Consider the following 22935-nt stretch of genomic DNA (forward strand, 5'->3'; position numbering starts at 1 on the left):
CCAGTTCCTTAGAAAAGTAGACTTTGTGTGTTTTTTCTTTTTTTGGGGGGGGGGGAGTGTGTAGATCTTGGGGAGTGAAGTGACCAGCTGGGGTGGCTCCCACAGCAGTCATTAAAAAAACCAAGGGCTTAAAAAGGATTCCAGCTATATCCCAAATGCAGAACTGGGATTTAAGTTCAGAATCCAAGTCCCCGCCCTCTTTATACCCCTGCTTTCATGTGGCCCATACCATTATCATTCCTTTTCCAGCTGGCTTCCCGTTCCCCAGGAGGAGTGCTCTTGTCATCTTCTTGCTTGAGACAATCTAAGGGAGAAGAACAGAAAACAAAAGGAGGCCTGTAGCAATGATCCGACGGAGTACAATCCGGGATGTAGTCATTATTATTTATGGTGGCAATGCTAAGTTGTTGCAAGATTTGAGGGATTTAATTTTGACAGATACTAATTTTGACAAATTACTAAAGAAACTATTGTTTGTTGCCCAAAATTAATGTTTTTGATGATGCCAACTTGCCAAAAGAATCGGCCTCATTTATTATCTTGGCATTTGGAACATTAATTGCAAACTCATTGGAAAACAGCCCAAAACCTTACACTGGGCGCTTGGTACCACTCATTCTGGAATCTAGCCAAAATGGAGAAAATGATGCATAATTTGAGATTCTGACAAGGACCAGAAGCTCCAGATACTTTTTATATGATTTGGCATTCCTTTTTACATATACAACAGAACCATCATTTTCAAGGCAACCCTTGTCACAGGCCTGGACAGATCTGGAATGATAGCTGATAATCAGATAATGCTAATATCCTCTACTTGGACTCATGTGTGACTGTACTCATTCTAAGTGCCTATTTTATAGTTTGTTTTTCCTATTTTAATTTCCATCTGTTGTTATAACTGTTCTCTCCATTTTATACACATTATGAAATGAAATAAAAAATATTCACCCCAAAACAAACTAAAACAAAAAAACCCAAGACTGGACAGAGTTAAGATCCCTGTTCAAACATGCACTTGCACAACGTGCTGAATGGTGACATTTCATATTTGCTCACATCCTGCCTTGGACCTGCGGAAAACACTCAGCACTGCTGAGGAGAGAAAGAGACGGAAGCACAACAGGAGAGGGCATTTGCAGAGAGCAGCTCAGCAGGCGGACCTGACTTGTGTTCCTGATCGCAGCATGCATGCACCTCATGCCTAAAACCAATGGATTTATCTCCTTGGTTTTCAAGTTTACGTGGCCAGCGAGGTTGCTAGGGGGTGACAAAGAGAAGGAGTCTTTCCATTCAATCTAACCACAGGGTTCATCAGGTGCATTGCAACAGTCTAGCCGAACTAAGCTAGCAGAAGCCTGACATAAAAGTGAAATTAGAGAGAGAGAGAGAGAGAGAGAGAGAGAGAGAGAGAGAATGAGAATGGCATTCTCAGACGCCATTCAGGCAGCTCCTTCCCAAGGCTATTCATGGGCTGCTCGTGCCTTTGGATAAAAAGTTGGGCTCAGGAGAAGACTTTGAGGACATTCCAGCAGGCTTCCTGCTAAGTACTGAGGGGCTGAGTGGGGCTCACAGAAAGCCAGCTGGGATCTGCACTCAAAGTGGGGCCTGTTGTGAGTGCCGGTCTCCCTTTGCATCACTAGCTTTAACTGGAGCAGGTGGTGGAAAGAATCTTCATCTAGAGGAGAGAAAGAAGAAGAAGAAAAGAAAGAGGATCCAAGAGATGACTGCGAGCAAAAAACCACAATCACACCAAAATGGCTTCTCTATGGTTCTTGGGACATTTGTTCCTGAAATGCAATTCTTCCCATGGTTATGCAAGGCTGACAAATTCGTCACACTTTCTGTGGAGCAGATTTCCCCCCACCATCCTAATTCTCAGTTCTTTTGTCTAACCACCTAGTTTCAACGCTGCCCTGATGTTTTGCTGTAATGTTAAGTGTAAATTGCTTTGTGAAGTTGCCTATATCTGAAAGGCAACCTCATAACTATTTGGGGAATTGTTTGGAAGATGCCTACAGAGGCTTTTTGGGGAGGGGGGTCACCTAGCGGTTCAGATATTGACACAGTAAACAAAGACTGGCACTGCTCTACAGAGCACGTAATTTAGGCAACGAGATGTTCTAATGGTCACCGGCTTAGGTGAGTTTTTTTTTAAAGCATTAGATAAATCAGTGCACAGATGATTGGTCTATTAAATGGAGAATAGGCTTGATAGTGAAACAGAACATTCACATACAATGGTGGTAAACTAGAATAGATGGGAATAAGCAACAGTGGAGCGCTGTTACCTTTAATGTCTTGATGCGGGCTTTCCATCAAGGGGAAAGGGAACAGAGCTATGATCTAATTCAGGAGGGTCCTGCTTAAGCTCCTGTTCGCTGTCCTGCCTTCTAATCTCTTTCACTGCCTGAAGAACTAGCAACAATTTGCCAATGACCAGCAATACTTTGGAAGCAGAAACTTAGGGACTCCACTAAGCAGGTAGTAACACTCACTGTTCCCAGGGTGCAGGAAAATTCTCCCAAGAAGTCATGTTCGTACAGCTGCATGCTTGACTTGTCTTGGTCAAACAAGGCAAATTTCAGCTTCTGAACCTCCTCAAAGCGATAATCTATGACAAACTTCTTGGAAAAGGCTGGGTTGAGGTTGTTCACAGCTGTTTCTGTCCTGTCGATCTACAAATAAAGAATTAGGTTGAACAAGTGAGCTGATCAACGAGTTTAGATCAACGAGCCGATCAACTTTTAGACAGTAGTAACGGTGAAGACAGGTGGAACATTTTTAGGGTGTTGGGGGCAATCTGAAAGTGCTTTTGCTATGTTCAGTCCAGACATATATCTTTCCTCTCCATGGTAGAGTTCTGAACACAAAGGCAATTCTGCAAGGCTGCAGCAGAAGCAGCCTATGAACAGCACTGACAGGCAAGAGCCTGAGATGTTGCCACCCTCTACTCTCCAGGGCAGTTTTGCACTAAAAAAAGAAAAGAAAAGAAAATCATTCCAAAAATGGTTTGAGAAAGGTCATAATATTGATGGTGGTATCCATCTATTTGCAGCCAATCTGCTGTATCCAATGTTAGCCATAGTCACAAGGAGACCAATTGAAATCAATGGCCATGACCAACATAGGTCCATTTCTCTGGGTATGACTAGCATAACATGACTAACAGATGCAATCCCATATCAATTTCACATGTGTTTATCCATAATACTGCTACATTCTGTTTTCAACCCATTCTGCAATTAAAATATGCATTATAATATTTAGTACATATTTTACTCAATATGTTTATGCATCTCTAAACATATTTAATCAGAAAATGTGTATTTTAATGCATATGGTACATTTTAAAGCCCATGTTCTGTATCATAAACTTCAAAGAATTGAAACATCCAAAATATTATTATGCTCTCTGATTAGACCAGGAAGTGTGCAATACATTAGTTCACTTAAAAAGGCAGGCGCCAGATATTTAAAATGCAAAATCCAGAGGATTTCCATGAATAAATTCATGTTGCACAGGGAAGACCTCTCCCCCTACCAACCCACAAAATATCAACCAGTCTCGATGGGAAAAATGAAAGGTACACTCCATACAGTTCTGGAGCAACTTCTGTGAATAAGAACTACATGGATCTACACCAGTGTAGGCAGCAGAACACCGCCTGAAGTCTGGGACCCCTTATTCGGGGGCCACTCAGTCGTTGTGGCCTATTGACCTAGAACATCGATCACAGGTAAGACTCAGAGCACAGCAGTGCTGACCTGCTTATGCAGCAGCCCGAACATTATGTTGTGAACTGCCCTAAGATCTACAAATAAAGGGTGGTATAAAAATTTAATATATAATAATAGTGATTACTGTGCACTTCCATGTTTTGGGGGGTCCTATTGTTTCACTGCATCGTGCTGCAGTTTTGTAGGTTTTTGGGGCCAGCGTAAAGAGCCCACAATTACAAAATTCAGCTCAGAATTCATCAAGATAATCCACTACAGGAGTGGAAGAATCTCAGGCTCTTGAGACTGCTTAGGCCACACACACCTGAGCCACAGCCTTCCCTGGCCTTGCTTTGTGGCCCCTGCTGGTGATTTTACGCGGCTGGGTGTGTCCTTGATCTACGATAATAACTCTCACTTGCCTTGATGAAATTGAGATTGTGAGCGCGCATCTACTTCTGCCATACCCTCCACTGGTCTGTGGCCCCCAGAAAGTTGCCCATGAGGAGAACGTGGCCCTCGAGCTGAAAAAGGCTCCCCAGTTTTGGGGGTGGGGGTGCCAGCACTGCTTTGGGTGCCAATGTATGCGTGCTTCAACAGTTCTCTTTGCTTCAGTAAAGAGACTGAATTCTTCCTCTCTCTCTCTCTCTCTCTCTCTCTCTCTCTCTCTCTCTCTCTCTCTTTTTGCATGCTCACTTTTAAATTGAACTGATGCAAGAGAAGGAGCAAAGACTCCCTCACACCTCCCACATCTTGCCATGTTGAAATGGCAACATATTTTGCAGGGATCAATAGCAGGGCCTCTTTTCCTCCTTCCTAGGGACTGGTACCAATGTAACTTACTCCATCTGCCTCGCTGGCACCCATTCAAACTCGCAAGGCTTATGAGGGGTGAAGGAAGCGGCAGTGAAGTTTTCACTTTCACATAATTGGCTGTGCTCTTTAATGAAATCTGCATTCCTAGAAAAAGCCCAAGTGAGGAGAATGGCAGGTTTTTGGCTCTCTCGGCTGTGCTTCCTGTGCCAATGCAGGCCTTCAAGGCATAATGCACGACAGAGCCGATGTGGAAGGAGGGAAGGGAAAATCAGAACCTGAGTTTGGACAGCTGCAAGAAGCCTGGGGCAGATAATCAGAGGACTCTGCAAGTGCACATAAAATGGTACCCTTAATGGGAGTTGGGAGCCTCAGACATGCAGGCTGAATATGGCCCTGCAGAGCTCTCTGTGTGGCCCTCAGGACACTCTCTAGGGCACATGCCGCTTCCCGGTCCTGTTCCAGACCACCAACAGCACTAGTCAAAATTGGTGTAGAATGCCAGGCCTACAGGACTGAATGTGGCCCTGCAGGGCACACTATCTGGCCCCCAGAACTCTCCCAGGCCATGCCCCCTCAAAAAAGACCACATCTGTGGGTGTGGGTGCAGAAAGTTGACAAAAAAAACAGTAGCCCACACCCCGAGAGAAGAGCCTCTTTACCGAATTCCCCCTCCCCTTTCTATTCTCCCTTTATCTCACAAAGAATCCAAACAGTCTCCTGAACTACGACTGTAGTACGAAGATATATTCACTCCCATAAGCAACATGGGCAGCTCGGAAGCAATACACCTGCTTTAGGGCCAAAAGGGGGGGTCCCAGGTTCAATCTTCAGCATCTCCAGGGGCCAAGAACTGGCTGGACACTGAGGAGTTAGGGACTAGGTGGGGGGAGAAGTGGGATTGGAGACTGACTTGGAAGAAGCAATCAGTGAACTGGGGGAGCCTGTGACAACCAGGACATGAGAGTGAGAGGCAAGAGAAGCTGAGGATTGGAGAGTGAAGAACAGGTGAGGCAGGAGGGAGAGGCAGGTCAGGCTGATGTAGAGTCACGGGCTTCCACACCTCCTTCGCGTGTCCCCACCTATCTTGCTCCACTGTCTCCCTGGACCAGGAGGACTGAAGTGGGAGGAGGAAACAGGTTACACGGAGGTGTAGTTTTCACCTGCCTGCGCACAGCTCAGGTTGGGGAGATACGTAAGCAGGGGACGGGGCCTCTCTGTTGCGGCAACTGCCTCATTGGGTTCACACCTGGGAGTAGCTGAGAAACACAGGACTGAGGGGCATGCCTTTTCCTAACTTGTAAGTGTACTTTTTGACAATAAAGAGTTGATTATTCACTCTCGACTTTCCTTGCTTGACAGGGCCATGACACAAGGGAGGGCTGGGGGAGACCCCAATACTGAGCTAGATGGACCCAATGGCATGACCCAATATCAGGAAGCTTCTAATGTTCTTCTTATGGTTTTTGGTCTGTCCCCACCTCCCCAGCCCATCCCCAACAGTAAGTCCAAATTCAGTGGCTACTGAGCATGGGGCTGTTGCTGAGCTCTCCCTCCCCACTGCTGAACATTCCTCTACTTTTGCAAACTTTGGTGTTTTCCCAAAGCTGGCTGATACTTTCCTCTTGTACCTGGGTGGGGATGTCTATGACACTCAGTATCTGTACATTGGAAATAGGGGAAATGATGAGAATCTCCAAATTATCAGCCCATTTATTTATTTATTCCTCACCTTTCCCCCAGGGAGTGCAAGGTGGCCTACATAGTTCTCCTCTGCTCCATTTAATCCTCATAACAACTCTGTGAGGTAGGCTAGGCTGAGAGTGAATGAATGGCTCAAGGTCACCTGGGAGCTCCATGACCCAGTGGGGATTTGAACCCTGGTCTCCCAGGTCCAAGTCTAACACTCTAACCACTATACCACCACTGGGGGAGGTTTTGCTCCTAAGTCACAGTGCTTTTTGGTCCAAGAGCACAGCTCTCAACGAGGAACACACCTTCCCACCGCCTTTCTAATTACAAATTAAGCCTGGATTCCATGCCTTGTTGTTGAATTACATGGAAAAGTAGGAGGGGAAAAGACAGAGAAAAAGCTCCGAGGGAAAAAATGACGCAGAAAGGCCCTGTTTCCACACAGCTCCAATTATCCCAAGATAAAGCTCTTTAAAATCACTCAAAATTGCAGGAGTGATTGTATCAAGCGTTAAAAGCCACCTGAAGAGAGACAAGTTGTCTTGGGAGAATTCACTGCCAAGTGGCGCACAGCGTGTCCTGCAATGTTTCTCAGATTAAAGGCGCTGCCTTTGGTGCCGAAACCCAGGGCCCGCACGTGCACAGGGCCCGGCTCCAGCCCCGACACGCTTTTCTTGGCCACAGGCCCTGGAAAACGCTGACACTTCTGAGGCTCACTTGACCTCAAATGGAGCATTTATGTGCTAATGCCTCCTTAACTCTGAAAGGGGCTTCTGTTAGGGATTATGGAAATCAGGCGGGCGTGAGGTGCCTGCTGTCCTGGCAACACATTCCCGCAAAATTATACTCCTGAGAGAGAAAGTGCAAGCCCTTAAATGCATACCTCGCCTCCCAGAAGAAGAACTCCCCTCCTCTACAATTTCCCTTCTGTACCTATCGGTTTGCCTTCAGCGGCAAACAATGTTGGGACTGTCAGAAAAGAAACGCGGAAAGGGGTTTGGGGCAAGGAGGCTGCCCTTTCACCAAACCGCCACAGTCACCTCAGGCGCCCTTCCTCACCTAGAAACCTCCTCACAGGAGTCTCAATTGTGGGCCTTCCTTGCTAAGGAGGTCAGTTGGCCCTATCTTTACCAAGCCTTAGAAGGAATAAAACTAGCAGGGCCGTTTTTAGCAGATGTGGCGCCGGGGTGCAAATTACCCCCAAATTACCACAGATAGTGTTGGGGTGGCCGTAGCTGCACACTGCCAGCCATGGGGAGGGGGCGCAACTCTTCCCCATGCCGCTGTGAGGCAGCAATCCCCGCAGAGGCTTGGGAGTGAAGTTGCGCTCCTCCCAAGCCTTCTTGGGAGGAGAGCGATCCCCACAGAGGCTAAGGATGGAAGCCGTGCCCTGCCAACCATACGGCTGGCAGGCGTGCAGCTTCCCTCCCAAGCCTCCGCGGGGATCGCTCTCCTCCCGAGGCTTGGGAAGGAAGCTGCATGCCCGCCAGCCTTAAAGTTGGCGGGGCACAGCTGGCGGGCCTGCAGGGAAAGGGGAGGCCACCGTGAAAGCCACGCAGCCTCCCCACTTGCTGGGATGCCCCTGAGAGGCCGGCGCCCTGGTGCGATGCCCCACTAAGCCCTATGGAAAAGACGGCTCTGAAAACCAGTATGGTTTCGTGGAAGTTTGCTTCCCCTACAAAAGGGTCTTCCATTTTCCTCGTCTATTTGTCAGGGCACCTGAGAATTCCTTGAGTGTTTCGGTGGGTGTGAGGTTTTGAGCCAACTCCACTGCTGTCAGGTTGCAGAGGACGCAGTGCATGGTTTTACTATGAAACTCACTCTCACAGGAGGTAGTGAGGAACACGAACCCAGATGGCTTAAAAAGAGGATTAGACCAATTCATGGAGGAGAGGGCTGTCGATGGCTACTAGCCACGATGGCTGGGCTTTGTGCCTCCGCAGTTGGAGGCAGCAATGATTCTGATTACCAGTTGCTGGAAACCACAGGAGGGGAGAGTTGCTCTCACACTCAAATCCTACTTGCTGGTTTCCCATTGGAGGATTTGTTTGGCCCTTGTGAGAATGAATGCTGGATTAGATGAGCCCCCTTTGGCCTAATCCAGAAGGTTCTTCATATGTTCTTATGTCTATTTTTCTTTCCAGTAAACATTTCTCTCCTATTTGAAAGTTCTCAGATGCAGTTCCTTTTCTCATCAATCAATGTGCAATGTTCGATGAAAACACAGCGGAACATTTTGGCATGCCATTAGTAAAATCTCTGCCGGATTTTTGATGGGCTTTAAATTTTATTCCGCTTCCCCCCGGTTACAGCTTTGTTCTGCTTCAACCATTGTTTTTATCCATATTGTTGTTTTTAATATTGTATATATTTTATATTTTGTATCACTAGTTGGGCAGAAAGGTGATTAATCACTGCTGCTGCAACTACAGCAACTAATAAGAATAATAAAAAATTGTTTCCACATGAAAAAAAATTGTAGATTAAACTAACTTGTTCGCACACAATAAACTCTGATGATCAGGGCTTATATCAGCATTTGCCAACCTGTTCTGGACTGCAAGCGACTTCCCAGTTAAGGTGTGTGGAGGGGGGGGGTTACGTTCTGGCGCCGCAAAAGTGAAAATCACATAAATGCCCTCTCTACCATACTCTCTCAAAATATTCCTCTCCAAAAATCAAAAATACTGTACCAAAAATATGCACAACTAGTGTTGAAGCTCTGGGGCTGACAGAAGGCTGCAGAATGGGCAGAAAAGGGCAAAAAAATGGGCTGTGCTACCCCACATACCAGCTGTTGGCCAGGGAGGCTGAGCAGCCTAAACAAAGCCCCGCTGCACCTCCAGTCTCTTCTCTGCCCTCACTGAAGTCCTCTTTGGGTTCCGGGGAGGGTTTCCTTGCAAGCCACAGGGACTCTCCACCATTCTCCCTCCATTTCTGGGTATGAATTCAATGATTTACTTATTTCCTGGCGCTGCACATATACACGGTCGCACACATGTCGATCGCACACAAGTGGGGATGCTTCTATTTATTTATCAACTAGGCCCAGGGCCTTTTCAGTACTGGCCCCGAGTTGGTGGAAAGCTCTGTCGCAAGAGACTAGGGCCCAGCGGGACTTGACATCTTTCCACAGGGCCTGCAAGACAGAGCTGTTCCGCCTGGCCTTTGGTTTGGACTCAGTCGGACCCTTATGTTTCCCTCCCCTTATGGTTTTGATCTATGAGCTACTTTTAAAATGAGGCGGCATTTTAAATTTCTTTTTAACCTGTATTTTAAATTGGTTTTCCCCCCCTATTATGTTTTTACTGTAATTTTACTGGTGTTAGCAGCCCTGAGCCCGGCTCTGGCTGGGGAGGGTGGGGTATAAATAAAAATTTTTATTATTAAAATTACCACTTTTTACCCGCCTTTTCATGGAGGATAAGGCTATTCACAACTTCTAGTCACAATGGCTATGTTCTACCTCCCTGGTTGGAGGCAGTATGCCTCTGAATACCAGCTGCTAGGAATCACAGACGGGGAGGTGCTCTTAAACTTGAATCCTGCTTGCCGGCTTCCCATAATGGGCATTTGGTTGGCCACTGTGGGAACAGGTGCTAGGCCAAATGAGCCATTGGTCTGATTCAGCAAGCTTTTTATGTTGTTGCTGCTCTCCTCCCTCGCCTTTCATCATCAGGGTTAAATTGTCACAACAATTTAAAATGCAACAATAAAAACTTTACAAAGCAAACTACAGTGGTACCTCAAGTTACATACGCTTCAGGTTACAGACACTTCAGGTTACAGACTCCGCTAACCCAGAAATAGTACCTCGGGTTAAGAACTTTGCTTCAGGATAAGAACAGAAATCTTGTGGCGGTGGCAGCAGGAGGCCCCATTAGCTAAAGTGGTGCTTCAGGTTAAGAACAGTTTCAGGTTAAGAACGGACCTTCGGAACAAATTAAGTACGTAACCAGAGGTACCACTGTACAACCGCAAGAACACAGTAACTCCTAAAATCTCTCTCAACTGGGAGGGCTTTGCTTTTGTTCTTATTTTTATTCTGTATTCTGCGTTTTTTTATATTGTAATTTTATGTTGTCAGCTGGCCTGAGATCTATGGATGGAGGGCGGTATGCAAATGTAATAAATAAAATAATAAATGAACATACAAGTTTCAAACGGCCAGGGTCATAAAATGTGCAACTTCAGCAAAGCTGTATCATGAAGGTGAAGGGATTCCACAATTCTGGGGCTGCCACAGAGTAGGCGCTCTCCTGCACAACCCTAAGCTTCATAATATGGCTATCATTACCAGTATCCATTGATAGACTTCTTTACCATAATTTTTTCTGAATCTCCTTTTAGAGGTATCTAAATTACTGTCCGCCATCACTCCTCGTGTTTCATTTAGGCACACCACCATTCCACCCTGCCAATGCGCATAGATACCAGAGTGAAACAGGAAAAGGATATTAACAAAACTTGTGAACATTTGAAAGCTAGAAATAGGTACGCAACGTGTGTGTTGGGGAAGAGTCAAAAATGGTGAGCGGGGTGGGAGAGGGGAAAAGGGAAAGAAGCTCTGCTGAAATGTATTTTTAAAAATGGAAGAAATGTTTGGAAATGCACATCAACAATATGGTAATTTTGCTAAAAATACAAGGGGAGGTTGGAAGGGAAATGGAACAGCGAGTTACTGTGGACCAGCTGTCGGGGGTGTAGGGGGGGGAGAGAGCAGAAAAGGAATATTATCTTCTCAAAACAGCTTCCTACACGATCTTTTGGGAGGATGGCAATCAAATAATCAGCTACGTATTAGTAGTAATTACATAGCACAACCTTGAAACTCCGAATTGATTGTAGATTGTGGTTTCTCTCTGCACTGAATGATATGTTTCACTGTGGCACTGTATGCTGCAGCTTCACACTTTATTTTTTGTTTCATTTGTAAATTTATTTTATATTTTAGTTGCATTTATACCTACGTTTCTGCTAAATCACAACGGGCAGCTGTACTACTAACCCCATTTAACTGCAGGCTATACAAATAAGTCCATTTGACTGTATGGCTGGGAATGATTCACCCATCTAAGATGTGATTTCTTAGCTTCGATCTGATTCAAATCCAGGATCCGAGCTCATTTTCCATGGGACTCCCCCGCCCTCCAGCCCGGCTGAGATTGAAGGGAAACTGCAGATTTCAGCAGATCTTTTGAAAATTGTCTAGTTAATTTGTACACACCAACACTGATTAACTAGAGGGAATTCATTGAACATCCTTTGCATAGCTACAGAGTTAATTGCTTCTTGTTCCAGCTTTTAGTCATTACCCACAAAAAGGCTGGCACTGCAGATCCAAATATGTCACAAAGTGCTCCAAAGAAGGTCAAGGAACAATGTTTGTTATATTCAGGGCCATGCATCTTGAGTAAATAAAAATGGTGGCTGACCACCATGGATGGAAGTGGCTGCTGAGACCATATAACACTGGTCCTGAAAGATCTACATTGGTTCTCAGTACATTTCCAAGCACAATACAAAGTGTTGGTGCTGACCTTTAAAGCCCTAAATGACCTCAGCCCATTATACCTGAAGGAGTGTCTCCAACCACATTGTTCAGCCCAGACACTGAGGTCCAGCGCCGAGGGCCTTCTGGCGATTCCCTCCCTGTGAAAAGTGAGGTTACAGGGAACCAGGCAGAGGGCCTTCTTGGTAGTGGCACCCGCCCTGTAGAATGCCCTCCCATCAGAGGTCAAGGAAATAAACAACTATCTGACTTTTTGAAGACATCTGAAGGCAGCCCTGTTGAGGGGAGTTTTTAATGTTTGATGTTTCATTATATAAAAAGAAAAGGTAGCAAACTGCAAAAAACAAACAAACCCACAACTCATTTTTATCCACACACATTTGTGTGTCCTGCCCCATAAAAGGCTGCTTTACATACATCTGCAAATAAGTAATAAGAAATTATTGCCTAACAACATTTTTACTGCCTTCTATAGATTCATAGAACCATCCATGGTATGGCATGCAAAGGAATGTGGAAAAGAGAGAGAGTGAAAAGTTGTGATATTTTCCTTGCAGATCACAAACAAGTGGGACCTGCGACAGAGTTTTACAATATATTCCCATCTCCTAACAGAAGTGTTTCTGCTCAGTGCACCTCAGAAACTCCATTCCACACCCCATCTCAGTTTTCTATTTTTGTTTTCCAGCTGACGCCCAGCTTTCCACTGCTACCGAGCACAGTCATCCCTATGAGGGCTTTGTAGCAGGGAGATGTTTTTTGTACTTTCAGAAACCTTGGGGGTCCCCACTCAGCAAGCTGTTACCTCCCTCTTGTTCCCTAGTGGGCCAGAATCTGCCCCCAAACCACTATTATCTGACCGATGAAAGGGGACTTTTCAAGCGACACTTAAAAATGCAGCCTCAATTTTGATTTCTTGGTGCCAGCAAGCCTTTGCCACTGGAGACTTTTACATTCAGGAGGGGTCAGTGTCTGTTCTTTGTTTCACATCTTTCTGGAGGCTGCCCAGGTTCTGGTGGGAAGGCTGAAAATATGCCCCACTTTTCCACACCCGCTGCCAGCTCAGACAATCCTCTGACCTCCCTTCAGAATCGAAGCAGCAAGCAACAGCCTGTGTGTCTCACAGACTGCCCATTGAAGACTCCTCTCTCTCACATTCCTCACCACATGTTTTTCTGAAGCAACAGTCCAAAAATAGCCCAGGCGAAATAAAAACCACACATCTGAAAAGTTGGCATTACAGAGAGAGAGGGAGGGAGAGAAAGAAACACACACACTTCAGTTCTGATGAAAACCCTGAACAGAGAAGGAGCTCGGAGCAACAGGACAGTGAAAAATGGCACTTCATCATACAAAAAGGAGGAAAGGGAATCTTTCTCATTCAGGAACAAACTTCCTATTACACCAACCTTCACCAGCCTGGTCCCCTCCAGATGTTTTGAACTACAACTCCCGTCAGTCCCAGCCCTGAAACTGCCTATGTTACTAAGCATGGTTAGCCATCCCTGTTTCCTTAGCGCCAAAATCAGTTGCCCCAACCCTTCTCTTACTCCCATCTGCCTTCCTTCCTGCCCTGCAGTCTGAGCCTCGCAATACTGTTCATTGGAAGAACATAACAACATAGGAAGCTGCTTTATACCAAGTCAAATCACTGCGCCAGCCAGCTCAGTATGTCTACAGTGACTGGCAGGAATGGCTCTCCAGGGTCTTTTTCCAGCCCACCTGGAGATGTTGCAGACTGAACCTGGAACCTTCTGCACCTAAAGTCTTCACCATGAAATTGTACCAAGCTGTCCCCTGCAGCTGAAAATAAACATGGAACCACAAATATACTGTATTTGGCTCCCCCTTCAACTCCAGACAATCCGCTTGGTTGCATCAAGCATGAACATAGCAAACTAACATCAGTTAACGAGTTACAGTACTATCTGCTCCTTCACCAAACAGGCGCTGTATTTTCTGGTTCTTGGTAAATTCACTATCTCCCCCTTTTGCCTTCTCAAAATTTGCTCAGACTAGGTCGGCAGAGTTGCCATTCTTCAGAGTTCACCACTTCAACATGCTACGTAAAACACCATATATGCAAAGCACACAACACCCCTCCCCGACCCACCCACCCACACCAAAATAAAATCCTGGGAACTGTAGTTTAGCCTTTCACAGAGCTACAATTCCCAGCACCCTTAGCAAACTACAGTTCCCATTATTCTTGGGGGGGGGGCATGTACTTTAAATGTATGATGTGTACACAGCCAAAATAAGTTATGTTCCCTTCCATAGGGGTTGATCAATCTGGTTTTGCATGCATGTAAATGAATACACATGAACATCTCAGTGGATTTGCTTTTGTCTTACCACACTGTTTCATCCAAAGGGCAGATACCATTTTGGCAGAAGGAGTGATTGCAGAGTAAATGACTCCAGTGCAGACTACAAGGGGAAAGAGCAGAACCTTCTGGCAGCTTCTGACCATATAAACAAAGCTGTGTAAACATGCTTCCAATTCCTTCCTTGAGCAGTTCTACAACACAGCTGTTTTCCTGTGTCCATCTGCCTCTCATCACAACAGAGTTGTTACCCTTCCACCTCCCCCCATATCATCCAAAGCAACAACGCTGTCCGCTTTGAGAAACCAGGGCTGATTCTTCCTTATGGGCAAAAAATGTTATTCACAAAATAAACCCAAGAGCATGCAAATCCCAGCTGCTGGGCAGTACGATGTGTCTTCTCTCTGAATATATTAGCGCAGAAGAGAGAAACCATCTTTTAAGTCAGTGTGTGTGTGTGTGTGTGTCCGTACTCCATTTCTCACAGCATGCGGTTTTCTTGTCAAAGAAAGCCAACAGTAGTATCTGTTTGGAGAGTGAACAACTGCTATAGAAAACCTTGCTTAACAGTGGGGCAGTTGGGTGGTTTTAGACTCTGGACTTAATGGGTTGTATCCAAGAAATATGATTATTTCCCATGGGTCTGCTCTGAGGAGGACTGACACTGGTTAGAACCTAGTGGTTGTCCAGGGATGGAGATGGAGGCAGCAGGGTTCATGCGCAGGCTTGTTGGCCAGTCTGTCCGCAGCCTCCTCCTTTTGGAGGAGCTTGTGGGAAGTTGGCACAAGTCAAGAAGAGGGTGGCGGACAATCTACTGCCGGTAAGCGGAACAGACAACAAGGATGATGATGATGATCATCATCATCATCATCATCATCATCATCCGAATGTCATAGACCAAATGGAGCAAACAGCACACAGACCTAGTGGTGGGAGGAAAAAATCCTTAAATAAGAGACACGGGGGAATGATTAATGGACTTCAATGTCTGTACACTAATGCGCAAAGCATGGGAAATAAACAAGATGAGCTTGAGCTCTTGGTACAGCAAACTAAATATGACATAATAGGCATCACTGAAACCTGGTGGGATAAGTCCCACGATTGGAATGTAATAATGGAGGGATACAATCTATTTCAGAGAAACAGACCAGACAAGAAAGGAGGAGGAGTGGCGTTATATGTCAGGGATGTGTATACCTGTGAAGAGATCCAAGATTTAGAACCTCAAAGCCAAAGTGAGAGCATTTGGGTCAAAATTAAGGGAGAGAAGAATAACAGTGACCTCATTGTGGGAGTTTACTATAAATCCCCAAGCCAAATGGAGGACATAGATGATGCCTTCCTGGAACAGATGGCCAAACATGCAAAATGAAGGGAGATAGTAGTAATGGGGGACTTCAATTACCCGGATATTTGTTGGATGTCAAACTCAGCCAAGAGCATAAGGTCAAACAGATTCCTCACTGGCCTTGCAGACAGCTTCATTGTCCAGAAAGTGGGAGAAGCAACAAGAGGAACAGCCATTTTAGATCTGGTCCTAACCAATGTTGATGACCTGGTTAGTGGGGTAGAAGTGGAAGGATCATTAGGCGTGAATGATCATGCTCTTCTGAAGTTTACTATACAGCGGAAAGGAGCAGCCAAGCATACTAGTACTCAATTCCTTGACTTTAAGAAAGCCGACTTCATAAAACTTAGGAAGTGCTGGGTGAGATCCCATGGACGGTAATACTAAAAGGAAAGGAAGTTCATGGTGGCTGGGAGTTTGTTAAGAGGGAGATAGTAAAAGCACAACTTCAGGCAATACCAATGAGACGGAAACATGGAAGGTGCCCAAAGAAGCCAGGGTGGCTATCTAAAGAACTTTTAACTGAGTTAAGATTAAAAAGGGATGTGTACAAAAAATGGAAAAGGGGGGAAACCACCAAAGAGGAATTCAAACAAATAGCCAGCACGTGTAGACACAAAGTCAGAAAAGCTAAAGCACAGAATGAACTCAGGCTTGCTAGAGAGGTTAAAAGCAACAAAAAAGGCTTTTATGGGTATGTTCATAGCAAAAGGAAGAACAAAGAAACAGTGGGTCACTCAGAGGAGAAGACGGTGAAATGCAAACAGGGGACACAGAAAGGGCTGAACTCCTCAATGCCTTCTTTGCCTCAGTCTTCTCCGATAAAGAAAACAATACCCGACCTGAAGAATTTGGAGCAAATGATTTAGCAGAGGAAACACAGCCCAGAATAACTAAGGAGATAGTACAAGAATACTTGGCTAGTTTAGATGTATTCAAGTCTCCAGGGCCAGATGAACTGCATCCAAGAGTATTAAAAGAACTGGCAGATGTGATCTCAGAACCACTGGCAGTCATCTTTGAGAATTCCTGGAGAACAGGCGAAGCCCCGGCAGACTGGAGGAGGGCAAATATTGTCCCTATTTTCAAAAAGGGGAAAAGAGAGGACCCAAATAATTACCGCCCAGTCAGTCTGACATCAATACCAGGGAAGATTCTGGAGCAGATCATTAAGCAAACAGTCTGTGAGCACCTAGAAACGAATGCTGTGATCACCAATAGTCAGCATGGATTTCTGAAAAATAAGTCATGTCAGACTAACCTGATCTCGTTTTTTGACAGAATTACAAGCCTGGTAGATGAAGGAATGCAGTGGATGTAGCCTACCTTGATTTCAGCAAGGCATTTGACAAGGTGCCCCATGATATTATTGTAAAGAAGCTGGTAAAATGCGGTCTTGACTATGCTACCACTCAGTGGATTTGTAACTGGCTGACTGACCGAACCCAAAGGGTGCTCATCAATGGTTCCTCTTCATCCTGGAGAAGAGTGACTAGTGGGGTGCCACAGGGTTCTGTCTTGGGCCCGGTCTTATTCAACATCTTTATCAATGACTTGGATGATGGACTCAAGGGCATCCTGATCAAATTTGCAGATGACACCAAACTGGGAGGGGTGGCTAACACCCCAGAGGACAGGATCACACTTCAAAATGACCTTGACAGATTAGAAAACTGGGCCAAAACAAACAAGATGAATTTTAACAGGGAGAAATGTAAAGTATTGCACTTGGGCAAAAAAAATGAGAGGCACAAATACAAGATGGGTGACACCTGACTTGAGAGCAGTACATGTGAAAAGGATCTAGGAGTCTTGGTTGACCACAAACTTGACATGAGCCAACAGTGTGACGCGGCAGCTAAAAAAGCCAATGTAATTCTGGGCTGCATCAATAGGAGTATAGCATCTAGATCAAGGGAAGTAATAGTGCCACTGTATTCTGCTCTGGTCAGACCTCACCTGGAGTACTGTGTCCAGTTCTGGGCACCACAGTTCAAGAAGGACACTGACAAACTGGAACGTGTCCAGAGGAAGTCAACCAAAATGGTCAAAGGCCTGGAAATGATGCCTTATGAGGAACGGCTAAGGGAGCTGGGCATGTTTAGCCTGGAGAAGAGGAGGTTAAGGGGTGATATGATAGCCATGTTCAAATATTTAAAAGGATGTCACATAGAGGAGGGAGAAGGTTGTTTTCTGCTGCTCCAGAGAAGCGGACATGGAGCAATGGATCCAAACTACAAGAAAGAAGATTCCACCTAAACATTAGGAAGAACTTCCTGACAGTAAGAGCTGTTTGACAGTGGAATTTGCTGCCAAGGAGTGTGGTGGAGTCTCCTTCTTTGGAGGTCTTTAAGCAGAGGCTTGACAACCATATGTCAGGAGTGCTCTGATGGTGTTTCCTGCTTGGCAGGGGGTTGGACTCGATGGCCCTTGTGGTCTCTTCCAATTCTATGATTCTATGATTCTATGAATCCCTGCAGAGTGATTGCTGACCGTTGCTCCTTGGGTTAACTGCTTGCTCTTTGAACTTCCTGATAAAGCTATAACAACATTTTAAGAAGTCTATGAAAGGGAACAATTTGCCAGCAGATTTAATCAAAACAGGCGTCTGCAAAGAGGAGATAACAGAAATGTATGACCAAAGCAAGCAGGAGGCCATTGAGGTTTCTGCCCAGAGAATAACTGATTCCTGGGCCACAGATTCACAGACTTTCATAGAATCATAGAACTGTGAAGTTGGAAGGGACCCAAAGAGTCATCTAGACCAACCCCCTGCAATGCAGGAATCACGACTAGAGAATCCCTGGCCATCCAACCTCTGCTTAAAAACCTCCAATGAAGGAGAGTCCACCACCTTCCACCACACCCAGGACTGCAAGAATCTACTATTTCCAGGGTGAGGGAATCACACAAAAAAGCCAATGGGTCAGCTTACAAATATTGGATTATAACTCGTAACGCTGCTTGAATGGTGGAGAGATTCAACGGTGCTGCACTCCCTCTGTGTCTTCCCCAACAAAGGGTGTCCTTCAGGGCATCCTAGGCAGCCTCAGAGCAGTACCCAGACCTCAAGCCAGATTGTGATGGATAGAGAGAATACACATCCTCACAAATGAGCAGTTCAGAAGAGTGGCGATATAACATATTATCGAGTGATATGGGAAGTCACAGAAAAATAAGAATTGTAATATATCGTGTTCCTAAGATGTATTATGTGAAAACCTAAATTATTATTATTATTATTTAAATAGAGAATCCGTATCCTCCAAGCATGCCTGTAGCTGACCAGCCCTCACCCTTTTGAATGTATTACCCGGGATTAGGTTTGTAAATGCTTGTATGTGTGTCAAATCTGGTTCTCTATCTAAATGAACTTTAATATTGTTATTATTGCCAGGAGCACATTGCCTCTTGGCCCCTCTCCTCTCCAGCCTCCTTTTCTGCCGCTGATTCTGGACCTCTCTGCCACAGACTCTTCCTGCTAACTGAACCCTCTTGCCTCCTCAGCTTCTGACACCACCTCCTCCCAGTCTGCTCCCTCTTCTCTCTCCAACCACTCGGTGTCGTCCCACCACCAATCCCCTGGCTCTGAGCCTTTTTCCCTTGGAGGTTCCACAGCCGGTGCCTCCCATCACTCTTCTGCATCCAACCAGTCCATGACAAAATTCTTGTTAACTGATCATCTGTCTCAGCCTCTCCAACACAGAATCCATTATACCACTGTGCCACAACCACCATTTTGTGTTATGCCATGCTCCTGTGGCAGCCATTTTGTAACTCGCACCCACTGGACAATGGAGGATGGCCATTCCTGACACAGGGCAACATTTTGGGCCTTACCTCTGTCCACTTGCCATTGACCTCCATAAATAAGACACAGAAGGGGTCAGATTTAGAGGTGACATCTCTGTCCAGAAGATTTTGGCCACACACAGACAGTTCGACTTTGCAAACGCAGTACTGGGGCCCCACTGGCACGGAAGGGCTGGAGCTGGTTGTGTACGCCATCAGCTCAGGCAGCAACAATTCCCGACAATCTGCAAGGGTAGAAAGGTTTATTAGTACAAGAGGAGGGATGAAACTCATAAATTCCCCATAAAAAGGCATTTGCTACAAGGAGAGAGGAGCCTTGCTGATGCTTTGACCACCCATGTAACATAGTGGCCAAACACGTGAGCCAACTTCTGAGTTCAAATGTCATATCAATCCTGTGTGCTCACTCCCTTGCAGATTCCCTCTTCTCGGTTTCAGCTGCCCTCCTCATTGCTTTTAGTTTTAACTTTGTTGTGTTTATGGTTAAGACTGCAACTTGTTACAACTTTATTCTTCCATCAAACTAACAGAGGTGTAGTTTTGGGTCTTTGCTTTATTTTCCTCCGAAAGCTCGATGTAATATTGATTATGCTTAGCATTTTCATTGTGTCCCCAATTTGGGTCATTGTGAGAACGATAATGAAGTTTTGTTTTTTCTATAATTTCAGAAATTCAACATAAAGTATAATAAAATATAAAACAAAATAAGGTGATGTGTCAAGATGCACATTGATGGAACTCAATTCCAAATGAGGACCATAAACCTCTTCAAACAAACATTGAAGACAGGTTTGTTCCAAATTGGTTTCCCTTGGCAAGTATATTTCACTGCTGTTCATTGATCTAGTGATGAGTTATTTCATTCAGTACAATGATACGGTGCCAAGTTGGATGTTGCTATTTATTGCTAATACGTTTTGCTGCTATTTCACTGCTTTTCGTATTGCTCTTAATTCACACATTGCTCTTAATTCCCTATTTCACTGCTTCTCTTATTGCTTCTCTATTATTTTGAATATTTTTATTGGCTTGCTCTATTAAGATTTTAATGTCTGCGTGATGGAATCTATATGACAGAAGCAGAGTCTTCCAGGGGCCACGTGCCACTGACAGGTGAGGTGAGAGAGAAACAGTGGCTGTTGCCAGAGTCAAAAGTGGCCAGAACAATGGGTGTGAGTCTCACAATGACACAGGAGGACAAATGTGGCCCTCTAAGCATCTATATCCGGCTCTCAGAACCTTCCCCAAGGCACCCCATCACTGGCTCCACACCTTCCTTGAGTGCTTTGTTCTAACTGGAACATGCCACTGAACTATGATAATGCCTCTAGCACACACACACACACACACACACACACACACCAGGCTACGTGACCCTTTGGGTTCCTTCCAACTATACAATTCTATAATGCAGTGGAGATAAATGTGTGTAGATACAATTGGCTTTTGCAATGCAGCCAGCTGTACAAAGGTTATGTCCCATCCTTGGCTCCTTCTTGTGCCCAGAAGGTTCCTAATCCCTGAACAGACTTTCCCGCCCTGGCTGTGCAGCTATCTGGACAGACAAGTGACCAACCCCAAGTGGCACGCTGCTTTCAACATCTCCGTCTCTGAAACAAGGGCCACCTAGGTGAACATCCTTGGAACTGCCACTCCCTCCAGCTCAAAACCTTCAGCATCCTCCCCCCAGTTCGGTGGACCGCATCTGCTTCCCTATGGGAGAGCATTAAAACCTGATTCACAGCCCCCTCTTTTTTAATTCACAAAAGGCATGACTGCCCACGGATGACGGCTCTGCTGTCTCTTCCTGTGGGCAGCTGCTGACAGCTGTGCTCTTCATCCTGTTCAGGGTCAGCCATCTCTCCAAGCTCCCCCGGCCCCAAGCCCTTTCAGCTGCATCTCAATTTCTCCGCCAACAGAGATGTCACATCTTCTTGACAGTTTCAAGTCCTGGGCAGAAGGTGGCAGGCCAGCCATGTCCGTATGAGAGGCAGAACAACATCAGCCAGGTTAGGAGGGAGGGCTCAATCTGCAGAAAGACGGCTTGCTCTACAGCCACTGCTCCTGAATACAGAGGCATAGCAGCTGGCTGGGAAGAGCTCTGCACATGCTCAGGGGGCCCCTCTACTCCAAGTTGCTTGCAGATGCAGAGAGAATCAATGACACCAGCTACAGAAACAGAATCTCTCTAAGGGGTTTTCCCCCCAAAAGCCATGCTGGTTGGAGCAGATGGAAGCTGTAGTCCAAAACATCTGGAGGGCACCAGGTATTAGGGTGTGTTAATAATAATAATAATAATAATAATAATAATAATAATGATGATGATGGGCGGCTTCCATAGAGACCAAAAATACACTAAAATGTCACACATTAAAAACTTCCCTGAACAGGGCTGCCTTAAGATGTCTTCTGAATGTCAGGTAGTTGTTTATCGCTTTGACATCCGGTGGGAGGGCATTCCACAGGGCGGGTGCCACTACCGAGAAGGCCCTCTGCCTGGTTCCCTGTAACCTGGCTTCTCACAGTGAGGGAACCACCAGAAGACCCTCGGAGCTGGACCTCAATGTTTGGGCAGAACGATGGGGGTAGAGACGCTCCTTCAGATATACATGCATACATTCCTATGCAGTCCCTATTTCCCGCAGTCTCCATTTTGCCCTGATTTTAAACTTTGAGGTGAAAAGTTGGGAGGGAAAATAAAATAATAATAATAATAATAATTCCCTGCCCATCTGGCTAGGTTTCCCCAGCCACTCTGGGCAGCTTACAGCATATCTAAAAACATAATAAAAACATCAAGCATTAAAAACCTCCAGATACAGGGCTACCTCCAGATGTCTTCTAAAAGTTGTGTAATTCTTAATCCCCTTGACACCTGAAGGGAGGGTGTGTGGAACACCCTCCCTTCAGGTGTCAAGGAAATAAACATCTGACTTTTAGAAGACATCTGAAGTTTAGGAAAGTTTTTAATGACTGATGTTTTAATGTATTTTTAATATTTTGTTGGAAGCCACCCAGAGTGGCTGAGAAAACCTAGCCAGATGGGTGGGGTATAAATATTATTATTATTATTATTATTATTATTATTATTATTATTACTACTACTACTACTACTAGGAATTAAGAGTGTGTGTGTGCACAAGCACGTATCAGGTGGTAGATGCATCCTGACTTTACTGAACATGCATCAAGGTCCGTGTACACAGATGAAAACTCTCGCTGCACACAAACATGTACCCCCTCCCAAATAAACTTTATGTTTGAGTTGCAGCTGCAAATACAATCAGCTGCACCAACCAACCCAAGCATTTCACTAAATATTCTTTATTATTATTGGGGAAGGGGGAAATAGTGATTCATTTGCTAACATGCCCTGCTTTGGAAGCCAGTGCAAAACAGGGGCTTTTAGAGCAAATTACTTTTCAGGTAGCTTTGTTACTCCATTCGCTGCAGCAAAAACAACTAGAGTCTTTTGAATTTCTCTGAAGGACAGGCGGGAGAAATCTTGCAGCCCCTCGTGTGTCATGCTCAGGCAGTAATTGTAGTTGTTTAAATAAGGGCCAGGCTGTTAAAAAACATCTTTGTTGGCTTAGTTATAGATTAAGGGGTAGTCAATTACACTGAAATGAAACTGCGTGTTAAGAAAAACAATAGTTCTGAAAGACAAAAAAAAGACATACAGTGGTACCTCGGGTTAAGAACCTAAT

The 22935-nt window shown here is 45.2% G+C and overlaps 1 protein-coding gene and 1 long non-coding RNA gene across 2 annotated transcripts in view; one reads left to right on the top strand and one right to left on the bottom strand.

Moving 5' to 3' along the window:
- The window catches only part of CPNE2 (copine 2), an 84330-nt gene that overhangs the window by 34668 nt on the left and 26727 nt on the right, over positions 1 to 22935 (bottom strand). Inside the window, exons 2-4 of the mRNA XM_083751457.1 lie at positions 19256 to 19452; positions 2499 to 2678; positions 230 to 304 (exon numbers count right to left, since the gene is read on the bottom strand). Of these exons, the coding sequence (XP_083607583.1) occupies positions 230 to 304; positions 2499 to 2678; positions 19256 to 19423 (423 nt within the window). The 5' untranslated portion in view covers positions 19424 to 19452. The remainder of the gene's footprint in view (positions 1 to 229; positions 305 to 2498; positions 2679 to 19255; positions 19453 to 22935) is intronic.
- On the top strand, positions 13402 to 20971 carry LOC310850303. The gene is made up of 2 exons (XR_014567292.1): positions 13402 to 14507; positions 19897 to 20971. It is a non-coding gene; the product is annotated as an uncharacterized lncRNA (long non-coding RNA).

Source organism: Podarcis gaigeae, assembly GCF_964106915.1.
Source record: "Podarcis gaigeae genome assembly, chromosome: 8".
Taxonomy (NCBI): Eukaryota; Metazoa; Chordata; class Lepidosauria; order Squamata; family Lacertidae; genus Podarcis; species Podarcis gaigeae.